The 14,806-nt window shown below is 43.9% G+C and overlaps 1 protein-coding gene across 1 annotated transcript in view; it reads right to left on the reverse strand.

Moving 5' to 3' along the window:
- Positions 1–3,892: 3,892 nt before the first annotated feature.
- The window catches only part of LOC147011556 (uncharacterized), a 242,962-nt gene continuing 232,048 nt past the window's right edge, over positions 3,893–14,806 (reverse strand). The window contains exons 9-11 of the mRNA XM_085856348.1: positions 9,168–9,593; positions 6,097–6,137; positions 3,893–5,502 (exon numbers count right to left, since the gene is read on the reverse strand). Coding sequence (XP_085712474.1) covers positions 5,383–5,502; positions 6,097–6,137; positions 9,168–9,593 — 587 coding nt within the window. The 3' untranslated portion in view covers positions 3,893–5,382. The remainder of the gene's footprint in view (positions 5,503–6,096; positions 6,138–9,167; positions 9,594–14,806) is intronic.

The following is a 14,806-nucleotide window of genomic DNA, read 5'->3' on the forward strand; positions in this document are numbered from 1 at the left end:
GAGGATGTGCCTTTTCAAGGTTTGATATTAATCGGACAAGTGCTTCCCAAGTTATGGCCATTTATTTCCCAACCAATGACAGTACACGTTGCGTGGGCGTGGCCGATGGGGAAGGGAAGCTCAGCCGCGTTCCCCATTACGGGTTACAACGCACGGACTTCCGGAGAGTGATGACTTCGTGTATTCTAATAATTTCTTGATTTCTTATGCACATTTATAGATAAACACAATGCCGCAAGTTATGATCGTTTTCATATGATACGGTGCATAAATTTCGGTAACATCAGAGTGCTGGTATGCTCCGAACCAGGAAGTAATTTTTTTTCTCTCTTCTCTTCTCTTTTTGTTTTTCCTTGCGAGGACATTGCGAAAAGGCAAAATACGTTGGCGCAAATTGAATAATTGGCCATTAAAACCTAAATTGCGAGTCATCGTAACTGTTATATGCGAACTTCCGCGCCACCCACGTACGGCCACGTGAGAGCGAAGAAATGGCCTGTGTGGTTGTTGTTTGTTGCTCGCGGTTTGAATATTTATTTATTAAATATTTTTTTTTTTTTACGGGCAGCCGCGTTCCCCATTATGGGTTACAACGTACAGGCTTCCGGATAATGATGACTTCGTGTATTCTAATAATTTCTCGATTTATACGCATTTATAGATAAACACAATGCCCCAAGTTATGATCGTTTTCATATTAGACGGTGCATAAATTTCGGTAACATCAGAGTGCTGGTATGCTCCGAAGCAGGAAGTAAATTTTTTTGCACGTTTTTTTTTCGTGTATTCTAATAATTTCTCGACTAGTTATGCGCATTTATAGATAAACACAATGCCCAAGTTATGATCGTTTTCATATGAGACGGTGCATAAATTTCGGTAACATCAGAGTGCTGGTATGCTCCGAAGCAGGAAGTAAATTATTTTTTTCACGTTTTTTTTTTTTCTCCTCTTTCCTCTTCTCTTTGTGTTTTTCCTTGCGATAAAAGGCAAAATACGTTGGCGCTAATTGAATAATTGGCCATTAAAACCTAAATTGCGAATAATCGTAACTGCCATATGTGAACTTCCGGACAGTGAGGACTTCACTTCCGGAGAGTGATGATTACTGTATTCTTTCTCGATTCTTTCTTTCTCGATTTCTTCCTCGATTTTCTTAAACCCAATACCCCAATCCAGTCAGTGACGATTAGTGTATTCTTTCTCGATTTTTTTTCTTGATTTATCGACTTATTGCATTCTTTCTTTCTCGATTTCTGTACTTTCTTAAACACAATGCCCCAATCCAATCGTCATTTACGACAGTGAAGGAACGAAGCTGCGCATTGTGCACGCGCAATGGAATCCAACGAAGCACGAGCTGCTCGCTTGACACGCGATGCAACGCGCATGACAAGGCATCGTGCAGCTTAAACAGATGAAGAACGAACTGCTTGCTTGGCCGACAACACTGGATGCGAAGCAAGGCGTCGTGCAGAAGAAACTGATGAACGAACTGCTCGCTTGGCAGACAACACTGGACGCGAGGCAAGGCGCCGTGCAGAGGAAACGGATGAAGAACGAGCTGCTTGTTTGACACGCGACGCTACGCGTGTGACAAGGCGTCGTGCAGCTGAAATGGATGAAGAACGAGCTGCTCGCTTGACACGCGACGCTACGCGCGTGACAAGGTGTCGTGCAGCTGGAACGGATGAAGAACGAGCTGCTCACTTGGCAGACAACACTGAACGCGAGGCAAGGCGTCGTGCAGAAGAAACGGATGAAGAACGAGCTGCTCACTTGGCAGACAACACTGGACGCGAGGCAAGGCGTCATGCAGAAGAAATCCCTCACCAGCGAGAAGACCGGCAAGTAAGGGATGCTGGGTTTGAAAGTTATTTTTTGCACGTACGGCCACGCACGTACGGGCACGTGAGACTGAAGGAACGGCCTGTGTGGTTGTTTCTGGCATGCGGTTTGAAAGTTTTTTGTTTTGTTTTGTTTGCACCTACGGGCACGCACCTACGGGCATGCACTAGTATTTATTTTATATATATATGCATGTCCGAGAAATGGTTGAGGACGTGATCAACACCAGGTTTTTTTTACAACTAAAATGGCTGCCAGTCTACCATTCAGCCATCTTTGATTAATTCACCAAATAAAGTGAGGTGCATACGTAGGCCATGATGTACTGTAATTGTGCCAAGGTTGAACAAAATCAGACAATGCATGTCTGAGAAATGGCTGGGGACACGTCCAGGTAATGAAATGGCCACCAGTCGGCCATCTTGCATCCAATCTTGAAAGAAAATGCGGGAATATGTAAGCCATCATTTATTATCTGTGTGGCAAGATTGAACAAGCTCAGTAAATGCATGTTCTAGCAATGGTTGAGGACAAGTAGAACATCAGGTTTAACAACTAAAATGGCTGCCAGTCAGCCATCTTTGATCAAATTGCGAAACAAAATGATGTGTGTACATACACCATCATGTGTTGGATTTTCGCCAAGTTTGAACAAAATATGTCCATACATGTCTGAGATATGGCTGTGGACAGAAGGACGGACGCATGCACAGACGAGACCTAATCCATAAGCTCCAGTTTCACACAAAGTCCAATGGTGGACAATAACATATGGTGGAAGTGGCATTTGGCAGTCTATCGATTACTATCTGAATTTTCCATGTATTAATATGAATAGTTATTCAGGTAAGCTCATGTACAATGTGCTGTATTAAAAAGAGATATAATAGTCATAATTCCACGAGTCAATCCAAATAAATGAGAAATTAATTCTAATGTTAATAGATCAGCATGGCTCGTGAGACTGTCCCCTGCACAGCATACAATGGGAAATGGGCTTTTACAACCATGCACGTGTGTGTGTGTGTGTGTGTGTGTGTGTGTGTGTGTGTGTGTGTGTGTGTGTGTGCGTGTGTGTGTGTGTGTGTGTGTGTGTGTGTGTGTATCACGTAGACAGGCTTTGCATTTTGGGATGCTTTCTAATGAAAATCTTAAATGCTGATCTGCTGAAGCTCACATTTTAATCTGAATGCTAACTACCCATATCAGTTATCTTATAAAACTCAGGATCAAGTACAAGAGTTTCACAGAAATAGAAATGAGATCAGAGATACAATAAACATATGAAAGTTGTGAAAAAAAGGTGAAAGAAATGAACTCAAACTAACAAGCAGTAGTTTAAATCTTTGTGAATATGAAAGCTCAAATCCAGATTTTAAAAGCGAGAACAGGAACAACTGAATCAGGAAGCAGAAGATAAATAAAAATTGTCATTCAACTAAAAAAAAAAATTTCGATTTGAGAAATCCATTCTGTTTTTTTTTTCCATGCAAGATCGAGGCTCATGTGTGAGAAGGTGAAAGGCAACGACCGGAGGGTTGAGGGCCATGGCAGAGTCAGACTCCGCCGATGGCTTCCCACACTTGTGCATGGTTTCGTGCTCGACCCGCAAGCCCTGTGGAGGTTTAGTTCTGTGTTTCCCCGGGACACCAGGTGATCTTTGAGATGGAATGACGACCTGCAGGGCCACGTACTACATCCTAATTATGTGTGTAGATCCTGCGAAGTGGTGGCCATAATGCCAGGAACCGTTGCTGGGCATGTCGCTCGACAGCTTGGGTGTCTTCGGACTCGGTGGTACTCGGCACGTGGGATTGATCTCAATGCACCGTTGCACAGACTCCTTGAATGCCTTCGCAACTTTGAGGCTCAAGCGGGGATGTGGGCCAGACCGGAGATAGGTGTCCGTATTCTGAGAGAGAGAGAGAGAGAGAGAGAGAGAGAGAGAGAGAGAGAGAGACAGAGAGAGAGAGAGAGAGAGAGAGAGAGAGACAGAGAGACAGAGAGAGAGAGAGAGACAGAGAGAGAGAGACAGAGAGAGAGAGACAGTGAGACAGAGAGAGACAGAGAGAGAGAGACAGAGACAGAGACAGAGACAGAGACAGAGACAGAGACAGAGACAGAGACAGAGACAGAGACAGAGACAGAGACAGAGACAGAGACAGAGACAGAGACAGAGACAGAGACAGAGACAGAGACACAGAGAGACAGAGACACAGAGAGACAGAGAGACAGAGAGACAGAGAGACAGAGAGACAGAGAGACAGAGAGACAGAGAGACAGAGAGACAGAGAGACAGAGACAGACACTAGGAGTACACTACAACCTGCACATAAGAGGAGTATTAATGGGGGTATGAAAGACTACAGGTGGGGATGACATGATATTGTGGTGATGGTGCATGGCTTGCATGAAGCACTGAAGGGAAGAGGATGATTGAACCGTTTGTGGAAGATGGTTCCATAAACGAGTGAAAATAGGAACCAATGAGTTGAGGTGTGCAGTGGGTTTCGATTTTTAGGAGTTTAGATCCTAGAGAGGTTAATGGAAGAATGTGTATGTTCTGGAGGAGCTGTGGGGGGGTTTGAGGACTGAGAAAGCAGAGGGAGCTTGAAGAGGAGAGGTGATAAACAAACAAGCAGAGGGCATAGATTTGTCCACAATGTGAGAGTAACGGGTCTTGTTTTTCGACGTCATCATGGGAGATGCCAAGAATGTTGAAAACCTTCAAAAGTATAGATGGATCAACGGAGGATGCTCATTCTGTGGCAAGTTTGGAGGCCAGTTTGCTATGTAATAGGCCCATGAAAGGTCATGGCTGATGGTGAGGCCAAGAAGTTCAAGAGACAGAACTTCATCCAGTGGCTAACAATGGAAATACATCAGTGAGTTTGATGATCCTTCAAGATTTCCAGGATTGAAAGATGTGTTAATTTATCAAACAAGCATCATATTAATTTCCAGATCGGCTGCATTGCAAACTTTATCAGAAGATAATTGTCTTAAAAAGTAAAACTTGTAACGCAATTAAAACCACTCAATGGTGATGGAAGGACAGCTGAGCGATCTATCCTGGGTTTGATGATAAAGGTAATGGGATCCAACTACCAACTGCCTTCCTAGATACTATCAGGCAGGAGGTTGCATTGTGGAGAACACCGTCCTTTTAGGGGACATGAAACCGACTGTACCATCAGTTAACACTTGTGGACGTTAAAGACCCTGCAGTACCTTGGGAAAAAGAGTAGGCTGTTATGCCCCACGACCCTATCGAAATTTGCAATTCCTGATTTCACCTATGGGGTATTGAATCAGCAGCATAACTAGGCCCCAAGAATTAAACAATCAGCAGCTCAGGCATTATGCACACGAGAAGAGCAACTTGACTAAGGAAGAGTAGTTCAGGTTCAGATAAACCAAGCGGAGAGAGTAAGTAGGGAGAGTACACTAATACATCCACAAAAGTTATTTTGATTGACAGCAGGCAATCCTTTCCCAGGCAAGTATGACGATTTATGAGAGAAAGGTTGAGATCTATTTCTTAACAACAGCATAGATGGAGGTGTTCTCGGATTGTTCGGGGACGGCAGAAGGAGGCGTTTCGTTCATCTTGATGCCGAGAGTAGCATAAGTCAGTTGATCTTCCTCGTTGTTCTGCAAGGCAGCCATGGGTTCGTGAATGAGTTGAGTGGGTTAGGAACAAGGGATTGTCATTGTAAAAAATATTGGATGCGATGTCAAAGTGAGTAACACTCAATATGCAAGAAAATATTTCATATTTTATCATTCAATATACGGTATAGTGATTTTCTAATAACATGTTTTTAACCCATAAAACTTTCAAATAATACGCTACGGGATAAAACTGATAACATCCCGACAAACACTGTCAGTAAATAATGATGAACGGTTATCGATTTTGTGGGATTATTTATTTTATTACAAACTACAGGTTTTGCCAGCAATGGTTCATCCCAATGGTCAGCGCAGTACTTACAGAACACCTGAGGTTAATAACAGGGGTGTGTTCCATTACCAATAAGATAGTACATCACCCGCCAAGTGGCTTCAGGTCAACGTGGGTGACTCATCAAAGATTTATTGGTCTTTGACTGGTGGAAAACACTCAGCCAACCAAGCCAGCCCAATGAACCCAGTCAACCCTGCCAAACTGACCTCAAGGCTGATAATGAACATAAAGCTCCATGATTATAATAAGGATAATAGAGAATAATGAAGAAAACTTACTGGCTCTTGATTAGAAGTTGCTCCGTCAACAGCTTGGGACCCTAAGGAAAATAAGGACAAATTCGATGCAAAACACACACACACACACACACACACACACACACACACACACACACACACACACACACACACACACACACACACACACACACACACACACACACACACACACACACAGACACACACACACACACACACACACACACACACACACACACACACACACACACAAACATCAAATACAAAAGTCTCAAACGTAACGAAGACCAAGCCAAAAACGGATCACATAAAATCGTCAATTTCCATTTTATTATCTTGACCTTCGAACAGGATTTCCATAATTGGTCATTGGATTGGTTCAATCAAAAATCAAAACGATTGATTTCGCTGTTTGAACATGTCAATGATTTCCATGAAACAATTTCACCCCATTATAATAAAATGGGACTTTTGTGATTTTATTAATGTCAAACCTCAATAATCTTTCAATATGTCAAATTGAAACGTACACAGATTGTTATGGCCAGACTGGGTCAGAGCATCTCTGAAAAGGCAAGGCTTGTGGGGTGCTCCCGGTCAGCAGTGGTGAGTGCCTACTGACAGTAGTCTGAGGAGGGACAAACCACAAACCGGTGACAGGGTGTTGGGCGCCCAAGGCTCATCGATGTGCGAGGGCAACGAAGGCTATCCTGTCTGGTCCGAACCGACAGAAGGTCTACTGTGACACAAGTCACAGAAAATTTTAATGGTGGTCACGGGAGGAATGTGTCACAATCCACAGTGCATCGCACCCTGCTGCGTATGGGGCTGCATAGCCGCAGACCGGTCAGAGTGCCCTTGATGACCCCTGTCCACCGTCGAAAGCGCCTATAATGGGCACGCGAGCATCGGAACTGGACCTTGGGGCAGTGGAAGAAGGTCGCCTGGTCTGATGAGTCCCATTTTCTTTTAGATAATGTGGATGGCCGTGTACGTGTACGCCGCTTACCTGGGGAAGTGATGGCACCTTGATGCACTGTGGGAAGACGACAAACCGGTGGAGGGAGTGTGATGCTCTTGGCAATGTAATGCTGGGAAACCCTGGGTCCGGCCATTCATGTGGACGTCAATTTGACACGTGTCCCCCACCTAAACATCGTTGCAGACCAGGTACACCCCTTCATGGCAATGGTATTCCCTGATGGCAGTGTCCTCTTTCAGCAGGATAATGCGCCCTGTCACACTGCACACATTGTTCGGGAATGGTTTGAGGAACATGATGAATGGTCACGGTGTTGCCCTGGCTTCCAAATTCTCCACATCTCAATCCAATTGAGCATCTGTGGGACTTGCTGGACTGACAAGTCCGATCCACAGTGGCTCTACCTCGCAACTTACAGGACTTGAAGGATCTGTTGCTAATGTTTTGGTGCCAGATACCACAGGACACCTTCAGGAGTCTTGTAGAGTCCATGCCTCGGCGGGTCGGCACTGTTTTGGTGGCACACGGAGGACCAACAGCATATGAGACAGGTGGTCATAATGTTTTGGCTCATCAGTATATGCGAGAAAAATGTTGTCAAAATTGGTCAAAGGTCAAGGTCAAGGCCATCCAAAACATGTGAGACACCTATTAGGCAGCAATTAGAAAATTCATCAACCAAATTTGTTATGCACAACATCTAATTGTATAAGACACTTGATAGGTGAAATTTTCGAAATTACCAAATTGCTGTTTCCATGGATACGATTATTTTTATTAGGATTTCACAAATATCGTGCTATGCCACTGTAATCGATCCTTCAGGACGCTCTCTGCTGCAACACCACTGCAGTCAACCCCTTTGAAAGCTGCTGAGTCAATGAGGATGCCCCACTTGGGGTCAGAGAGAGTGTGGCAACCCTAGCCCCCTGGAGCCATGCTTTGCATGGGGTCAGAGTGTGCTCGCACAAACTTTGCTCCCTCGAGGCCACGTCTGGCCCGGGAGAGATAAAAGGCGAGCAGCCAGAGCTGTTCGCGGCTGCTGATGTGCGTACTGAGGACCCGTTTGTGAACTCAGTTGCCTGCTTTTTCGTGCCGAGAGACTGCCTGCCAAGACAAGCTGCATGGACTGAGGCAAGCTGTGCTGGGCTGAGACAAGCTGTGTTGGAGCGAGGCTCGAGAACAGACGATGTTACAAGGTCCTTGACGTGCAGCAGTAGCTACATACTGACTTACCCAATTTCTTCCTCCTTTCTCCAAGAACCCTGAATTCAGACTGGAGATGCACAAAGTGTTATCAACTATTCAAAAGAGCTATCAATGATTGACCTCCGTCCCAGCTGGGCAAGGCTTTGACTTGCACCTCACATCTTTTCCTCTAAGCTAACACAGTATATGCTGCACCTCTCCTTACACATTCCCTTCCTTTTTCCACATTTTGGGATCAACACAGGCCCACCTGCTTGCGTAGGGTGAGCAAGAGGCCGCACCTAAGTCTCGTACTGCCTCTATCTTCTTGTTGTTCCTCTACTTTTTCCGGATGATTGTGATGCGCCTGCCTTGTGTCCTCTTGTAAGTAAGATTGTTTAAGGGGCTTTTACATACGAAGGGATAATTGCTTTCTTTGTGGCACTGCATCGTTTCTGTAAATACTTGATTAGTGTTTGTGCCTAGTTTGGTAAACTGCTTTAAACCTGCTCGATTATTTCCTTTCTTTCATTGGTTCAGCATAGCATGTATGTCATAAAGAGATGGGAAGTTGTACCGCCTCAATTCATTCCATCAGTTCGCCGACTGCATCAGAGAGAAGATCGTGCAAGAGCAAGGTGTAACTTACAGTGGGACAAACATAAAGACGATGAACATACAGGAACAGAGGAAAGGGGGGAAGGGAGGAAATACTGAAATCAGCAAGTAATTGAGGGTTGGGTAATGAATGGTTAATGGGATAAAAAAATGATCATGGGTCAGGATGGGTGATGACATGAAATGGTGGTGCACTCCCTCCTTGAAGTGTTGGAGGGATGAGTGAGACATAACAGCCTCTGGAAGGTGGTTCAATAGATAGAGAAGCTCGGGGAAAAAAGGGGTGAGGTGGAGATGTTCTTACCTTCACTGTGGTTTCGCTTTTTCCTGTAAATATGCAATCCAACAGCAAAGAGTAGAAGAAGAACCAAGATCAAGGCAATTGAACATCCAACCACAATCCATTGTGAACTACCATTGCCTGGAGTGATCAAATGAATCACATGGTCCTGTGCCTTGTCGTACTTGTTCTCTACAAGGCAGGTGTATTTCCCTTCTGGATTTTCTTCTGTGATGTTAAATACACTGATGATGTTATAGACACTGATGTTGTGAGGAAATTCACTTTGCCTATTTGTACTCGATGTGATCTTGGTTCCATTGATGGGGAGTCCATTTGGGTTCAACCAGGTGATGCTTGGTTTCGGCTTGGCCTCGGCCTCACAAACCATCCTCCAGGAATTACTGGAGCTCATAAACTCCTTTGAGATGTTGAGGATCTTTGGACGCACTGTACGGAATCACAACCAAAGAAAAACCTTATTAAGTATCACATAATTATTGTTTACTGCATGATGTATATTCTATAACTAACACATTTGGCTTGGTGTATATTCATAAAGGTGGTGGTTAATGATTTGAGACACAGTACAGGCATGACTGGCTCAAAAGTATTTTTATGGTGCTTCGTTGGTTCGATACATATTCGGGTTAGTGAGCAAGACTACTTAAAAACACGAAGGCTGGCTGATTGTCGTCCCGAGCTGGATTATGGGCCTGTCCGCCATGATACTGTGCTGAGTTGGATGACCCAGCCAGTCAATATGTCGTGTTCATCGGCGTCGTCCGCCTGTTCTCGTATAATGACCGGAGTCGCTAGGCATAGGCATAGCCTTGTTTTGGGGGCTAATCGCCCGAATCCAATCAGTCCTTTAAGAGATGTGCACAACTGTCATAGCGATCAGAACCCCCAAAATTCCTTTCGAGACGAAGTGGTTTTAAAGTTTATTTGAAAGAAACACAGGATGGGAATACAATTATAAGCAATCCACTCATTCAACAATTACCAATAACCCCAACCAAATACACGCCCATGAGTCAACGAAGAACTGAGAACTTTCATTAACTTATCACTTAATGAGCCCATTCACACCTTAGGAGATAGACAAGATAGAGAATGATAGGACAGAAATACCGCAAACTGTGTCTGGTAGGATGCAGCTCAACACAGCCCAGCAGTGACTAGTTTGTGGCCATGGACAGAAGCCAGTATGGTGGGGAGAGTGGGCATTGCTTGCTGTGTTGGGGCATGGTTGGAGGCTGCAGAGGGAAGGGCTCAGTTTGGGGAGAACCCCGATGCAGCTCGTGTGCAGGCTCTGCAGCAAAGTTCCCGTGCATCTCCTTCCCTCCATGGCTCGCATCCTGCCTTTGTAACTTCTGCCCCCACCCGCATTAGTGATGCTCTTAGCCCCTCCCCGCTCAGCTGCCACTGGCTCTTACTCCAGTTCGTGGGTGGGACATCCCCCCACCCAGCCACCGCCCCGACCTTTCATTTTGCTGGTGTTTCGGCAAGAATTGGAATAGTGGAGGTGGCTTTTCCTGCCTGAATGCCTGTTCTGTTTTGTTCTTGCATATGGCAGCTTGGCTGCTGGATATCTATCATTTTGTTGAAGTGTGGCTGTGCCGCTGATGCTGTGCCCCTCTACCGGTACACGAGTACTCATTTCGCCTACCTCGGAAGGATGACAAGCCAAGTCAACCCTACCTGGTGTTAGTTCAGCAGCCAATGGAGCTCAAACTCAGGACCCTAGGATCCTAAGCCAGCCTCCATCGCCACTAAGCCAACATCAAGCCTTCCTGATGGCCAGTCAGAGCACTTCAGATAACATGAAAGATAGATTCCAAAGGTAAGAACATTAAAAAGGGGATTCAAGGGATGGTGGTTTTCGACACACACACTGGCTGGGGGGAGGTCGACAGACTCTCTCCATACACAAAACGACAAATATTCTCTATCACAATTAAATTATGTCACGCTTACTCCAATACATGCAATATGGGAGGGCCTGGTGTTGGCTTAGTGGTTAGGGTGGCTGGCTTGGGATCTTAGGGCTCTGAGTTTGAGCCCTGTTGGCTACTGAATTAACACCAGGTGAGGTTGACTCAACCTGTCATCCTTCCGAGGTCGGCGAAATGAGTTCCAGTGTACTGGTATAAATGGTTGTGTCGGTGCTGTTCCATGCCTGCAACCACAGTGTGGTAATCTTCATCCTGATGAAGCAGCACTCATATGGAAGGAAGGAAGAAAGGAAAGGAGGAAAGGAGTTAACTATATATATCCTATATTATGCAAAGTTAGGCCCGAGAACTCATTTCCACGACAGCATAATTAAGGTACAGGTAAATGCTCTCACCCCCCCCCCCCACCCCGGCCCGTCTAATTCCCTTCCTTCCCGAGCTACGAGCCGTGCTAGTTGTAGTAACCATGTTATGCCAACCGATATATCGTGGGTGCGATGTGGTGGTATAGTTGCATAGTTGAATTACTGTAATAAGTGAGTTACTGAACAAAGCTGAGGAGTTGGAGATACCGGCACACTTTGAACCACATCCCATCTGTATTAGGAGGAAAAGGAAGCAGTTCACATGTGAAATGTATGAGCCAATTATTCAGAACCCCAAGGAACAATTCAAAGTCAACTTTTTTTCATCAATCCTTGACACAGCAACACAATCGGTTGAAGATCACAATCACAAAGATACATTAAATTAGTTCTGTGCTAGGCTTCCTCTGATGTTCACAGCTTGCAGAATAGAACATCAAAGCAAACTAGAACTGCCACTTTATAACTGCTGGCAGTGATGACCGGGTACCCAGTCCGTGTCCGCCTTTGACACAACTGATACAACATGAGACTTAAATCAAAGCCGCAAAGTTTCGCATTCATCGGATAAGCGGTGCCAGAGAAAACATTATTTAATGGTGATACAAACACAGGCATGCTTCGAGACGGCGCGGAACAGAAGGGTTACGAACCAGGCAGCACAAAGCGTTCAATTTCCTTATAACTGGCGAACAGATTCAAATAATTAAATAATTCTGGCTGCCAAACCGCGTGACCGATCAGGTTGAAATTTTAAACTTTTGTTTCGCATGTCGGCTAAATTACAAATGTGAAGTTTGGTATATATAGACGCAGTGGTTCCAGAGTAAACATTAATTAATATTTATCCTTCAATCCAAGATGGCGGCCAAACCATGTGACTTGTGATGTCATAATTTTCGCCACGTGTGCAAACATGATCGGAGACGATAACTGCAAATTTTCGCTTTGCTAGGTTAAGCAGTTCCAGAGAAAGCATTATTTAATATTTTTCTTAAAACCAACATGGCTGCCAAACCCTGGGCCCGATCCCGTTGAAATTTCAAACCCTCATTCCGCATGAGCGTTCCACCATAAACTTGATGTTTCACATTTATTGATGCAGTAGTTCCAGAGTAAACATTAATTAATATTTTTCCTTCAATCCAATATGGCTGCCAAACGTTGCATCGTACCTCAAAAGAGGGTGAGAACTTTTTATTCGTCATGGAGAGGCGGTCATAGTGGTGAAGTTTGGCCTGGATCTGTTTAGCCGTTTCAGAGAAAAAGACGTTTGAAGATATTGTTTTTCAATCCAAGAGGGCTGACGATCCATGTGACCTATGACATCAGAAATTTACATTCTGCTTCCAACTTGGTATTGGAACACGTTTGTGAAGTTTCGTGTTAATCGGTAAAGGTGCGTTTTTCTATCCAAGATGGCCGCCAAACCATGTGACGTGTGACGTCATAATTTTTACCATGCGTGCATACTGCCCTCTCGACGATAATTACAAATTTTCGATTCGTTTAGTTAAGCGGTTCCAGAGAAAACATTATTTAATATTTTTCTTAAATCCAAGATGGCGGCCAAACCATGTGACTTATCAATTCGAAATTAACAAACTTGTATCGCCTTCCTGTCCCGAATACAGTTCTGAAATCTCCCCTTCATTGGGCCAACGCTTCTGGAGAAGAAGATGTTTGAAGGTTTTCGGGTTTTTTCAAGATGGCCGCCAAACCATGTGACCGATCAAGAACAAATTAACAAACTTGAGAAAGGATCTCATGGGGAATATATGTGTGAAGTTTCGTCTTAATCTATCTTGCCCTTCTGGAGAAGAAGATTTTTAAAATGTATTCATTTTCAATCCAAGATGGCTGCCGAACCTTGTGACCTATGATGTCATAAATTTAAATTCTGCTTTCCATCGTCGACCCGAACAAGTGTGTGAAGTTTCGTGTAAATCGGATAAGGTCTATTTTTCTTTCCAAGATGGCCGCCAAACCATGTGACTTCTGAGGTAAAAATGTTTTTACCATGTATGCAGACTTGAGCGAGGAAGGCACTTGCAAATTTTCGCTTCGATGGCTTATGAAATACCAGAGAAAACATTATTTAATATTTTTCTTAAATCCAACATGGCGGCCAAACCATGTGACATATCACTTTGAAATTAACAAACTTGCATCGCATACATGTCACGAATATAGTTCTGAAATCTCGCCTTCATTGGACCAGCGCTTCTGGAGAAGAAGATGTTTGAAGGTTTTAGGGTTTTTTCAAGATGGCCGCCAAACCATGTGACGTATCAATAACAAATTAACAAACTTGAAAGAGGACCTCAGGGAGAATGTGCGTGTAAAGTTTCACCTCAATCTGCACAGCCGTTCTGGAGAAGAAGATTTTTTTAAAAAAACACTAAAAAACAAGATGGCGGCCGAATTACGTCACCGATGACGTCAAAATATTTTTTTCTACGATGAATTTTTGTGTAGATGACGCTCAAGAAATTTCAAATTTTTGCCATGTGGCGTTCTACTTGACGAATTTTTACTGGGATACCTCTTCACTGATGACGTCACGAAAAATCACACGTATTCCCGAGAGGGAGCTTGTTAAAATGTATCAAGCGAAATTTTTTTACACTAGAAGGTTTCCGAGATACAGAGGTCCAAAGTTGATCTGTTTTTTCAAGATGGCGCCCGTACCACGTGACCTATGACGTCATAATTATCAATTATGTATGCTATCAAAAAAGATACATATTTGGTGAAAATTTTGTGTCGATTGGTCTTACCATTTCTGAGAAAATGGCATTTAAAGCGAAAAAAATTGAAAATTTTGCAAATTTACGGCGGAAGAAAAATAATAATGAACAGAAGAAAAACAATAGGTTATCCAGTCCATTTGACTGGATACCCTAATTATGGAACATTACTTGAAGCTCGAGCAAGCTTTACAATCTCAGTACTCCAAAGATATTGAAGTTTCCGATTTGTTCCGTGAATTGCGAGCCATTGCAAGACAAGCCGAGTTCCGAAGTCGGCACGACCACAAGATGTTTTGAACTTGGTTTGCAAAAACTAGAGGGGGAGCACTCGGGAGAGTGCAAAACTTCTGCCGCCAATACTGCTGGGTCACTCAAGTGAACCTTATATATTATTCATTAAATGTGATGTCAACATTGCTGACAGAGTTATAGTTCTTTTCTCCAACATTTTTTTTGGCGGGGGGGGGGGGGTTTGGAAATCACTAAAAACATGAAGAAATGCAAAAAAAAGAAATCGAAATTTTGTTGAAAAAAAAGTTGCTAAAATTTTTTTTCTCCAACAATTTTTTTTTTTGGGGGGGGTTAGA

The sequence above is a fragment of the Eptatretus burgeri genome, chromosome 15, assembly GCF_056783735.1.
Source record: "Eptatretus burgeri isolate ZD-2024b chromosome 15, Ebu_testis_v1, whole genome shotgun sequence".
NCBI lineage: Eukaryota > Metazoa > Chordata > Myxini > Myxiniformes > Myxinidae > Eptatretus > Eptatretus burgeri.